The 13194-nt window shown below is 39.9% G+C and overlaps 1 protein-coding gene across 1 annotated transcript in view; it reads left to right on the top strand.

Annotated features, from left to right (window-relative positions):
- OLFM4 (olfactomedin 4) overlaps positions 1–10874 on the top strand; it is a 31367-nt gene extending 20493 nt beyond the window's left edge. Inside the window, exons 4-5 of the mRNA XM_038742657.1 lie at positions 123–276; positions 8476–10874. Of these exons, the coding sequence (XP_038598585.1) occupies positions 123–276; positions 8476–9278 (957 nt within the window). The 3' untranslated portion in view covers positions 9279–10874. The remainder of the gene's footprint in view (positions 1–122; positions 277–8475) is intronic.
- Positions 10875–13194: the final 2320 nt, after the last annotated feature.

A 13194-nucleotide genomic window follows, 5' to 3' on the forward strand; every position in this document is an offset into this window, starting at 1 on the left:
GCTTCAAAAACCCCCGGTGTGTTCTCTGGCAGTGTTTCACTAAATGATAAATTCAGCTCTAGAATGTCTGCGAAAGAAATTGCTCCATACCATAAAGTCACTCTGAGTTTTTATTTCCCTAGATCAAGAATATGACTCTCCTGGTGCAGGAGCTGGAGTCCCTAGACAAAAACAATATCCTTACAATTCGTCGGGAAATTGCAGCTCTAAAGAACAGACTGAAGGAATGTGAAGAATCTAATAAACAAAATGACCTAGTTCAAAATTTCCCACCCGGTAAGCATTCTTTTATTTATGATGGTAATAATGATAGTTATTATTATTATTTTTTATTGTGGTATTTGTTAAGCACTTATTATGTGCCAGGCACTGTATTGAGTACTGGGATAGAGACAGGAAATCAGGTGCCACTTGGAGCTCACATTGTAATTAAGAGGGAGAATGAATCCCCATTTTGCCGATGAGGGAACTGAGACACAGAAAAGTTAAGTGACTTGCCCAAGGTCACACAGCAGGTAAGTGGTGGAGCTGGGATTAGAATTCAGGTCCTCTGACTCCCAGGACCATGCTTTTTCCACCAGAACATGCTGCTTCCATATTTATCATTTGGATTAGCTTGAAAGAAGTGTGGAAATGGGGGAAATTCATAGATTTCAGTTATTTACAGAAATCACAAAAGCAAAGATAAAATGAACTGATTTGTTTATACCGCTGGGGCCTGACCAAGTGAACTAGAGACCTGGGATAAATTTGCTTTGCTGATGGCTGATGTGAAAAGTTGCTGGACTGTTCCCAGTTGCAGAGAGAAGTCCATCCATTTCCAAGCAGACATTTAAGCAGCAAGACTTCTTGAGTCTCTGTACACTGCACTGACACAAGCACCTTTCTTGAGAAGATCTCTCTGATGGGGGTAGAGCTAAGGGACAGAAGTTGGAAAAAACTTTTATGGTATTTGTCTTTTGGAGAAAATGTCATTAATTCCCATGGTAGCAGCGGTCATTGGAGATTACCCAGGAATAGCAGGGGTGGGTCAGGGCCCATGAGAGCAGCTGTTGCTCCAGGAGGACTGACTGCGTTGGAAAGGACATAGACTCAAAGACTTGGCATCAAAAAGTGAAAGGACATGGCAAAATCCACACTCTGGGTCAGTGGAAGTTCTGGGAATCAAACCCAGTTCCTAGGACTCAGTTGCCAGAAATGTGTTTGACTGGCACTTTCCATTCCTAGCAGCTACAAAGCCTGAATCATTCGCACAGCATGAGTGGGGTATCAAGGCCATCTTAATTATCTTAGTTATCTTAAGTATCAGTATTTTGTCTCCCTTGATCTCAGCTCCTGTTGATGAGTTCAATTTTTCTAATGTGGCATCCAAGTTTCCATGGACCTGGTTGGGACCTGGAACAATTGGAAAGTCAGGGAACCTCAGGGAAATGTTCTAGATTTGGGCCAATTTGACTCCAATCGGGCATATTTTGGCAGAAATCTCAGCCACATGATGTTGTCGTGTCATGCTGGGTGCCGTTTTAACCACTTGATCTCATATGCATCTTGGAGTCCAGATTTTTGGGATGCCAACCCTGGCTACTCTAGCAGGGAATGATCCCCAGGAAGTCAGAAGAATTGCAAACATTTTTGACCTAAGAAATATTTGTGTTTTGGGCATTTTTGTTTTATGTGTCTTCAGGTTCTGTGTGTGTGTTGATTCAACATATGCATAGTGAAGGGTAAGTCCATGTTTGATTTCTGAAAAGAGAAAAGCTTGCTCTCTCCTCCCCAGAAACTTTTACCCTAGTATTGACTGTTCCAATGATTTTTTTTAAGCAAAAATTATTATTGCCCAGTGGAGACCGAAAACCCAGAGATGGGACAGAGAAAGGTGTTACTTGAAAGTAGGGGTGAAATGAAATGAGCATTTTTTTTAAATTTCCTAGTAAGGCACTCCCGGGCTTTGAATACCACCCTAATCCTAGGTCAGTTGTTTAAACAAATTGGATCCAGATTTCCTCAAACAAATTGGACCCAGTTTTATTTTCACTTTCCCAACAACCTTGGGTGTACCTGAATTCTTTCCAAACCACTTGGTCCTTCTCCAGCTTGAGTTAATATTATATTTATGAGGTTTATATTAAACTGACTTTTTGTCATGTTTTTAAATCAATTTCTCCCTCTCTATTTTTGCTTGGTTTGGTTGATAATGTAGACTTGAGAGTACTTGGAGCACCTCCAGAAAGCCAAAAAAACAAGACTCTGTTGAGAGTTCACGGTTTTTCACTATTGCACAACTTTAAAAATCTATCCTGGATGACTGGCCATTCTAGAAATGGCCAAAGAAACAGAGTTTGGTTCAGATCGTTTTTACATCGGTGGCTGGTTTCTACTTTGCCTATTTGGAGTTACAATTCAGTAAACATATTTTTAAGTAGCAGTGTCATTTGTTAATTCTGCAAATTTACAGTGTCTCCATTCTAAATTTGTATTTCATTTCCTAGAACTTCAAACAAAATAATCTGCCTCATTTCATCAAATTTTCCAAATCAACCAACTAGTCCTTCCTTGTGTGGGGTTTAAGATGTATTTAATAGTAATAGATCAGGAGCAGACACTGTCATGCTTGGCTATAGTCAGCCTGAAAGGAGCCAGTTTGGCTGATCCAGAGTTTAGAGGCCAATGTATCCTGATTGCTCTGCACCACATTCTCAGTTGCTCAGTACATTTTCCTGGATATTCATATACTTGAGAATTGGACTCCCTTTAGCCTTTTCCTACCACTTTATACCAATTTAATTGCATGATCCTCATAACCTCCTTGAACGGTCATTTACTGTTTTATTCCCCACTGGCCCAGAGGTAAGAACCTTGATTCAGCGATCTGCCTGGTATGGAAAATGAAGTTGTGGTAGAACCGGGGTTAACATTCTCAGGTGTTTTTTTTACTCAAGCCTGCTGAAGCGGATCTTTGCGAAACAACAGCCTTCCCAGTCAGGGTGGTGTTTCTGTACAGCACCTTTAAATGGGGCATCCGAGGATCTTGCCAAGTGGGGAAGTGTCATCTACGTGATGCACAAAGAGAACATCCATGATTAAGAACGCGCTTGGGTGGAAAGACTTTGCACTCCAATCCATTTAGTAGTCCCCTGCCTTTATTGCTCTAAAAAATTCATGGGGGTAAAAAGGCACTTTGGTGTTTTCTGCAGTTTTATTCCCCTACTACCTTCTTCCAACTCTTCATCTGATCTGAGTAGCATAATAATGATAATAATAATAATAATAATAATAATGGCATTTGTTAAGTGCATACTATGTGCAAAGCACTGTTCTAAGTGCTGGTAATAATAACAATAATTGGGGTATTTGCTAAGTGCTGACCAAGTACATTTTGGGTTGTGTTAAGTAGATAGGGCAGTGTGTTCCCTAAAAATAAAAAAAAAGGAAGTACACATTTTCTATTTGTGTTAGAAAGACTAGCAGGTGGCTTTTTTTACCACTGTGATTTTAAAGCATCCCTTGACTGTGCTGTGTGGGAGTGTTTGGTCAGGCAGTTGGGATGTTTTCCAGGCAACACCAACATCCTTCCTGCAATGATTGAGCCCCTTCCGTGTGCCAAGCACTGTACTAGATTCTTGGAGAATATCCAATAGAAGATAGAAGCACATACCCTGCCCTCAAGGAGTTTGCAATGAGATGGGGCAAATTGGAAGAGGAAAATGAAGAACATCAAAATGCCAGCAACAGCATAGCCTAGTGGAAAAAGCACATGCGTAGGAGTCAGAGAACCTGCATTCTAATCCTGGCTGTGCTGTGTGACCCTGGACAGATCACTCAACTTCTCTGTACCTAGTTTCCTCATCTGTACAGTGAGAATTTTCTCCTACTTAGACTCTGAGCCCTATGTGGGACAGGGACGGTCTCTGACTTGATTATTTTGAATCTACCCCAGCACTTAATATGGTGCTTGGCACATAGTAAGTTCTTAACAAATATTCTTATTCTTATTATTGTTATTATTATTTGCTCCAGGAGGTCCTGGTAGAGATATAGGGAAAGGGATTTGGAAAAGGAGATGGAGCTAAGGTACCACCAGGAATGAGATGGCGGGGAAGGGAAAATGATGGCAAGTTACGCAGTGCATTTTCCAACTCATGCACATTACGTTAGCTAGCATGGGGCCTTGCCTTATACTCTACTATTGCCTTATACTCTGCTATTTCCCCTATCTGTAATTGACTGTAAATTACATGTGGGAAGGGCTTATGTCTACTAAGTTTATTGCACTGTTCTCTCCAAAGTGTTTAGTACAGTGGTAAGTACACATGGTAAGCACTCACTAAATACCATGTATTATAAGATGTCAGAATATGGTTGAACTGATTTTCAACAGGCATTTGGTCCCTTATTGCATGATTGTACTGCTGAGGGGAAGAGCACAGTTTTTGACTTGAAACCTCATAATAATGTTTGTTTAAGTTACATGCATTACAACTCATGAAATGACACAGCAATCTTCTCTCTTTTTTTCTTTTTGAAAATTCTCTCCGAGGTTCAAATAAGAAGTCAGTGCAGGGTTAGATTAAGAAAACAACTGAGACTCCTTTGAACTGGCAGGGAAGATAACTAACTTGCTACTAAAGAGTGAAGCATAAATAAAAATCTTCAAAGTGATTTCAAAAGGAAAATCAAGTTTAAATCACATAGAACCTCAAATAGTTTTGTTATTAAACTGAACACTGACTAACTTTATTTTAATAATTCATGCAGTGTTTCATAAACAAAAGCAAACAAGCGTTCATCTGAGAGATCACTTTTAGGGAAAAAATAATAATTTATACCTTTTTTTCTGTGTGAAGGCCGTCTCTTGGCTGAACACACTTTTGTTTTTTATTCATGAACCAGGCCATGAATTATTGAGAGAAACCCAGGATTCTGTAGTTTAATCATATGCAAAATTATGTGAGGTTGGGTTCAGAGAAATTTCAATCCTCTTTACCTGCTGCAGTAGTCAGAAGGTTTTGTTACTCAATTGAAAATTTAGAGGCAACATTAATGAATGTGTATTTAATCCTGGGGCTAAAACAGCAGAAATTTAAAAAAATGAAGGGAAGACCCTTGGTAATAGTTTCATCTTAATAAAAATGATCAAACACAAGAGCAATTATTTTTAGGCTGTGCTCCGGCTCCTTGCAACAAACCCATTAGATTGTAAGATTCTTCAGGGCAGGGCCCCTGCCTTTTACTTTTATTGTCTTTTACCGAGAGCCTAGTTCAGTTTTCTGGCCAGAGACTTTCTGGGTGAAGACCTTCATTCATTCATTCATTCAGTCAGTCAGTTGCATTTATTGAGCGCTTACTGTGTACAGAGCACTGTACTAAGTGCTTGGGAGAGTACAATGTAGCAATAAACAGATACATTACCAGTCCACAATGATCTTACAGTCTAGAGGATTAGGGTTCACCATTTAGGCTTGTACTTTCCTAGCGCTTAGTACAGTGCTCTGCACACAGTAAGTGCTCAATAAATATGATTGAATGAATGAATGAATATTATGTTCTCAAATTAACTTTGGTCTCAATCTTTCAGGCTATTTCAAGTAAATGGGCTTTTTAGAGAAAACGTAGATGAGTTTTGTGTTATTTACAGATTTAGAATAGGGACAGCATTTCAAGAAGATAATGTTGTTGGATGAATGAATGAACTGTTTGAGTCGTTGCTCTTGGCTTCTCTTTTCTTCATGCATCTATCCATCTTTCCTTTTCTCTTTTCCCTCCTATCTGCAAATTATTTTGTGTCTATCTTTCCATTTAGATTGTTAATCAGGAGAGAAGGGATTGTGTTTTATGCCTCCATTTGTACTCACCAGAAAATTTAGTACAATGATCAGCACAGTAGGCGCTGAATAAATACTGCTGATTGATTTATTGATTGATTGAATCATGATCTTCAAGTTGCATGTACAGTTCATTCATTCATTCATTCTTTCAATCGTATTTATTGAGCACTTACTGTGTGCAGAGCACTGTATTAAGTGCTTGGAAAGTAACATTTCTGCATGCAATGTAATAATAACGATAATAATACTGATGGTATTTGTTAAGCACTTACTACGTGCCGAGCACTGTTCTAAGTGCTGGGATAGATTCAAAATTGTCAGGTTGTCCCAAGTGGGGCTCACAGTCTTAATCCCCATTTTATAGATGAGGTAACTGAGGCACAGAGAAGTGAAGTGATTTGCCCAAAGTCCCACAGCTAAGTGGTGGAGCTGGGATTAGAACCCACTATCTTTGACTCCCAAGCCCTTGCTCTTTCCACGCTGCTTCTCATGTACTTACAGCTAATGTACAGTGTGACTAGGGCAGCACTTTCTCCCTTTCCAGTTTGCATCAAGTGATGAAGATCATAAATATTTTGCTAATTAGATTTCCTCTACTATGTACTAAGAGAAAGACTGAAATAGGTCTTGGACAGAAAATGATTATTAAATGGGCTATGTAGTTATAGGGAAAATGGCTGAATTCCATTTGCTTAAGGTCATGGACTCTAAGAATTGGAAGAGATTCAATTATGAACAGAACTTTGAAGGCCACATGCATAACCCAAGTCATGCTGTAGGACTAATGCACACGGACTATGATCCTTCCCCAGTATCTTGGCTCTTCTCTACAGATTTTCTGGAATCTGACCTGAATTCCACTAAGTCTACACCTATATATTTGTCCTTAAATTCACTTTGGCCTCAATCTTTCAGACCATTTCAAGTAAATGGGCTTTTATATCGTATGGATAATCTGCTTTTGTGTTATTTAGATAGACTAGGTTGAGCATTTCATGAGGCAGAGCAGAATGATTTTGTAAATAATAATACAGTCAGCTCTCCTATAGCACAGGGGTCATGTTTTTCAGGATTCTCCATTGAGGGAAACTCATGTTATAATAACCACAATTGACTGATGCCACATAGAAGAGCAAAGCCATTTCATCCAAAATCTCATCTAGTTCTAATTAGACAGACACGTATTGTTGGAAGAATGTTCCCTAAAGATTTCATGCTATGTTCCACTTTGGGAAAACACATGCTATTAGGAAAACTGACTATATTCTTTTTTGGAAATCTAAGATTTGGTAGGTCCTGGAATGAGTTCTAGCTATCAAATTAGTAAAATACCAACAGAAATTATGGCAGGATATGAAGTTCAGCTAGACATTTGGCTTGGAAGGACAAAAATGGTGAATTGGAGAATAGTGGGCATAGAGAGCAGATAGATAAGATGGGGTGAATTAGTAGAGAGCCTTGAAGTCAATTGTGAGTTTGTGTAAGATGTAGAGGGACACAGGGAGCGAGCGAAGAGTTTGAGGAGTGGAGAGACATAGTTGAGAGTTGCTTCAGTAAGATGATCAATATAGCAATTGAAAGGGAAGAGAATGGAGGCAGGAAGAACAACTAGGAGGGCAGTACAATTGTTTAATTGTGATTGTGACCAGGGCTTCTACCAGGGTGGTAGCTGTTTGGGTTGGTGGAAAGTGAGGGATCCAGGAGTTGTTGTATAGGAAGACCTGACAGAATTTGGAAGTAGATTGATTGTGGAAGTTGGAAGACTGGAAGGGAAGAGCAGAGAATAGTAAATTAAAACTATGAACTAAAACAACACTTGGAGCAATCTAGAAAACCTTAATAATGAAAACAGTCCCTTTATATTATTAATGTCTCAATGGATATTGAAAGGCAACAAATGAGAAAACAGATCACTTTTGTCCTATCTTAGTCAAGCAGACATTACCGGTATTTTTCAAAGAGGCTTTTCTGGGCTGTGAAGTGTCAATAACTGTAGAACTAGAACCACTGTTTGTATGACAGCATCACCCATTAGAATGATCGGGTGACCCTTGGACCTGAGACTTTGGAACTAAGAACCTGCACAGAAATTACAGTGCTAAAGGCTTGCTCGGTGCTACTGGCACTCTCTCATCTCGTCCTGGACAGTCCGGTTCCCACCAGGACCCAGATTACAACGAGGGAGTAGACAGGCAGGGATATTACACAGTGTTAAGGTCATGGGTGGTCCTCACTCACATGAGCCAGGCAGTACCAGGACTTGATCCCAGGTCTCCAAATAATGCTGCCCTAGACCATCACTGTTATTAAAACCTTTGCTGGGAAACACTTTTGTGGTTGGCACATTTTGAAAATAATAATAATAATAATGACATTTATTAAGCACTTACTATGTGCAAAGCACTGTTCTAAGCACTGGGGGGAATACAAGGTGATCAGGTTGTCCCACGTGGGGCTCACAGTCTTCATCCCCATTTTACAGATGAGGTAACTGAGGCACAGAAAAGTTAAGTGACTTGCCCAAAGTCACACAGCTGACAATTGGCAGAGCCGGGATTCAAACCCATGACCTCTGACTCCAAAGCCCGGACTCTTTCCACTGAGCCGCGCTGCTTCTCTAATGCTTTCCTTATTTTTCCCTTACTTACAGGTAGCTGTAATCACAGTGGTGTCGTAAACATCAGCAAACCTACCATAATTCAGTTGAACTGGAGAGGGTTTTCCTACAAGTATGGTGCCTGGGGCAAAGATTACTCTTCACTTACTCCAGAGAAAACTCTCTATTGGATTGCCCCTTTGAACACAGATGGGAGGATCTTGGAGTATTACAGGCTTCACAACACCAGGGATGATTTACTGTTGAATAAAAATCCCCGAGATAACCGAATCTCCTATGGAGAGGGCAGCGGCACAGCAGTGTACAAGAATTCTATGTATGTCCACATTTACAATTCAAGAGATATTGCCAAGGTTAACTTGACCACCAACACCATAGTTGTCCGGAAGTCTCTCCCAGATGCTGCTTATAATAACCGCTTTTCCTATGCTGGTGTAAATTGGGAAGATATAGACCTCGCAGTGGATGAAAGTGGATTGTGGGTGATTTACGCCACTGAAGCCAGCACTGGTAATATTGTGATAAGTAAACTCAATGACACCACACTGGAGGTGTTAAGCACCTGGCAGACTAGGCAGTATAAGCCATCTGTTTCCAATGCCTTCATTGTATGTGGGGTTCTGTATGCTACTCGTGAAGTCAACACCAGACAAGATGAAATTTTTTACACCTATGACACGAACACTGGGCAAGAGGGAAGAATGAGTATAGTTATGGATAAAATGTTAGAAAAACTGACAGGTATCAACTACAACCCCCAAGACCACAAACTCTATGTCCTTAATGAAGGTTACCTGATGAACTATGACCTTAGTTTTCAAACTACCTTACAGTGACAGTCTTAGGGACAAACCCACGAGAGATGTGGAATTTCTTTTGATAAGATGAATGCATCTCTGCCTTTGAAATTTACTCACTTTTCTAAGATACATAAGGTGGCCCAGGAGTTTATTGAATGTTACTATTGGGTCAATGCTGATATTGGCAAAAATTTGATAGCTCAAATTTAATATTCTTTTTCCACTGGTAAAATGATTGATTGAAGATTTCCATCAAATCTTTAAGGTTTAACCTTAAATCCCCCACAAAACTAGGTCAAGAAATTTATCCCCAGAGAGTGCCCAGGGCTGATGTCAGAGTCCCAGTGTTGTTTATAAAATTAAGATGGAAACCTCCTCTCCATTTTCATTAAAGAATCTGCTATTCTCTTCCCTCTTCTGGTGTTTGACCTAATTTAAAGTCCAAGCTCTGACCAAAGACAGGATCTTCTGTCATATGGTAACAGTGTGAATGTTCATGCTTAGTGTCTGTTTTTTCCAATAGCAAGCGTCTCTTTGAACTTTAGCCCCAGTAGAGAACAGAATAGCATGTACCTCTGGGAATCTCTTTAAGCCCATTGGGAAGCAGGATTCCAGCCCTTGTTTTGGAGGAAGTCAAATGCAGTCAGAGGAGACTAGAGATCCAAGCCATGACTTTAGTTCAACCTGACTGCCGAGTTTTCCAAGTAAGTGACTCAACTTCTGTACTTTAATTTCTCCACCTGAAAAATAGGGATGAATTAGCCCCCTCTAAGCTTGGACTGATACAAAGGGCAAACAGGAATGTTCAGTGGGCCTCATTGAGTGTGCTGTGGGATGATTCTTTGTGGTCTAAGTCCCCTTTCTCTGGGTCCAAGTTATTATATTTCTCTTTCCCACTCTCTTCTCCAGGCAATGCCCTGATGCCTGGGACAAATAAGTAGATAAATATCAGCAGACTGTAAGCTCTTAGTGGGTAGGAACGTTGCTTTATATTTTTGAACCTGGTTCTCCCATGTAAAATGGGAGTAACCATGGTTGCCTGCCTCCTAGACTTGCCTATATGGCAGCTCTGTAGATAAGCACCCACATTTACAAGGTAATGACTCTTTTGTTTAACCTGGCTTCCTTCCCTGGGTGTACAGACAGTAAAATAAATTAAATCAAATTCATTTCACTTGATAAGCATTCCTTTTTAAGGCTCCTGGGTACTTGAGCCTTAAAACATTTCATCAGCTCACTCCCTCCTACTTATTAATCAATCAATCCATCAATTATCCACTCTCTCCTCCCATTTCACTCCAGTGGGCACTCTTTGTTACTCTCCAAGTAACCTATTCTCAGTGTCCTGTTCTCATCTTTCTTGCCACATACCTATTGCTCTTGTCTACCCCCCTGTTTGACCACTCTCCCCTGCTAATCAGTCAGTTTATCCATCTTCCTATCTTCGAAGCCCTTTATGAAATCAAATCTGGGAGGCCTTTCCTGGTTGACTTCTAATCTCCTTACTTGATATTGTCCAGCATGCCACTTAAGAACTTCCACAGCGCCTAATAATTTAAATAATTGTAACCCTCTATGGGACTTATGTACACTTTTTAATACTTTTTCTTCTTTCTATCTGTAATTTATTTTAGTGTCTGTGTCCTCTTCTAGATTGCACTCTCTTAGAGGCAGAGATCCTGTATTCTTGTACAATATTCTCCCAAGCGCTTTGTATAATACTTAGCGTTCGGTAGGCACTCAACCAATCAGTTAATCAATCAATCACATTTATTGAGCTCTTACTGTGTTCAGAACACTGTACTAAGCACTTGGGAGAGTATAAAACAATAGAATTGGTAGAAATGTTCTCTGCCCACAGGGAGCTTACAGTCTAGATGGGGAGATAAATCTATTCATTGATTAATTTACTGGCAAAAGAGGAAACAGGAATGATAAAGTGATACCGATCATGATAAATCATTTTCTCTTATTAGATTCTATGATTTCTGATTTGGGGAATCATCCTAGTACCTTATTTTTAGCTGTGGCATTTCTGTTTGAGATGTGATTAATGTTCCCAGTCTCTGGATATTTACTTTTTGGCTTTCCACAAATAGCTACCGGGACAGTAATAAAAGTTCAGCAGTTTTCAAGGACTCCAACTTCATCACGAGTAGGAAGAAGGGGAAAAGTGAAGGCATACATCCAATAAATGACAGGCTGTTTCTATGTCCTTTCATATTCCTATATCTCTCTGTTATCCTGTCTATTTGTCTCTGATGATTCTCAGTACTAGAAATTAGTGTAAGTATACTAAGTGCTCTTTTGAATATTAAATGGTGCCTTTTTAAAGAAAGGTTTCTGGAGTTTTATTGATCAATTTCTGTATCTCTATATGCTGCCAATTTGTACTTCCCAAGCGCTTAGTACAGTGCTCTGCACATAGTAAGCGCTCAATAAGTACAATTGATGATGATGATGATGGAAAAAATCTTAGCCAAGGTACTACATGCATCTAATTCAGTCTTGCAGATAGATTTTTAAAGAAATCTCTAAACTCACAAAAAATATTCTCAGGTCAACCCTTATTGAACACTGTCATTCCCTGTCATTAAGCAGAATTTATGATGTCCCACTGTGTGCAGAACATTAAGTTGCCACCTTGTACTTCCCAAGCACTTAGTACAGTGCTCTGCACACAGTAAGCGCTCAATAAATACGATTGAATGAATTATAATAATAATAATAATGATGATGGCATTTATTAAGCACTTACTATGTGCAAAGCACTGTTCTAAGCATTGGGGGGATACAAGGTGATCAGATTGTCCCAAGGGGGGCTCACAGTCAATCCCCATTTTACAGATGAGGGAACTGAGGCACAGAGAAGTAAAATTACTTCCCCAAAGTCACACAGCTGACAGTTGGCAGAGCCGGGATTTGGACCCATGACCACTGACTCCAAAGCCCGGGCTCTTTTCCACTGCCTAGGTCATTCTGATGAAACAGTGTCCTGGCCTTAAGAAGATTTTTGCAGATTGTGCCCCATTGCAGAGCAGGGCATAGGAAGGAGAATGGATTGACCCCAAAAGCTCCCCATGATCTTTGCTTTGCCTCTACCTCATGCTACCTTCTCCGGGGAGGGCTGCTCACAAGCCTTGCCCCTTTCACCCCACTCTGGTAATGCCATTGGGATCATACACCTGATCAGAAGTGGGCAGAGTAACTTACGGATTGTTAGATCTGAGTTCCGTATTTTCAGTTTTACTTCAATATTTTTCTCTGCCTACAGCCTGGTTCTTTCAGTCCCGCTTTAATTTCTTTCCAGCTATGTAGCTGTGAGCTAATTTTCAGGGTTGACCTACTTCCTGTAAATGGTAAAATATGTTTATGTGACTTGCTACCCTTTCCCAATTAGAGCTATTAAACATAAAGTTATTCGATCGTTTCTGCAAATAAGAGGGTTATGAAAGGGATGCAAGATACCAAAAGAAGGAAGGGGAAGAATGAATTTATTTGAGAGATTTTATGAAGGGAAAGAAGTTATATGCTGTAAACAAAAAAAAAAAAGCAGTGAAGAAGATTGAAAGAAAAGGCATGAGACATAATCTCGACTCAAATTTTCCAGCTCCAGAAAACAATATTTTCAAGATATAATTATGTAACCCTCAGCTCTTGCTTGCAAGTTTATGTATTGTCACCCAGTAGCAGAACTGAGCCAATATTCAGTTATTCTGTACTTTTAAAATGGTATTTGTTAAGCACTTACTATGTGCCAGGCTCTGTTCTAAGTGCTGGGGTAGATAAAAGCTTATCAGGTTGGACACAGTCCATGTCCCACAATCATTCATTCAATCACATTTATTGAGTGCTTATCCTGTGCTGAGCACTGTACTAAGCACTTGGGAGAGTACAACAATAAACAGATACATTCCCTTCCCACAACTAGCTTATAGTTTAGAAGGATGAT

The sequence above is a fragment of the Tachyglossus aculeatus genome, chromosome 2, assembly GCF_015852505.1.
Source record: "Tachyglossus aculeatus isolate mTacAcu1 chromosome 2, mTacAcu1.pri, whole genome shotgun sequence".
Classification (NCBI taxonomy): domain Eukaryota; kingdom Metazoa; phylum Chordata; class Mammalia; order Monotremata; family Tachyglossidae; genus Tachyglossus; species Tachyglossus aculeatus.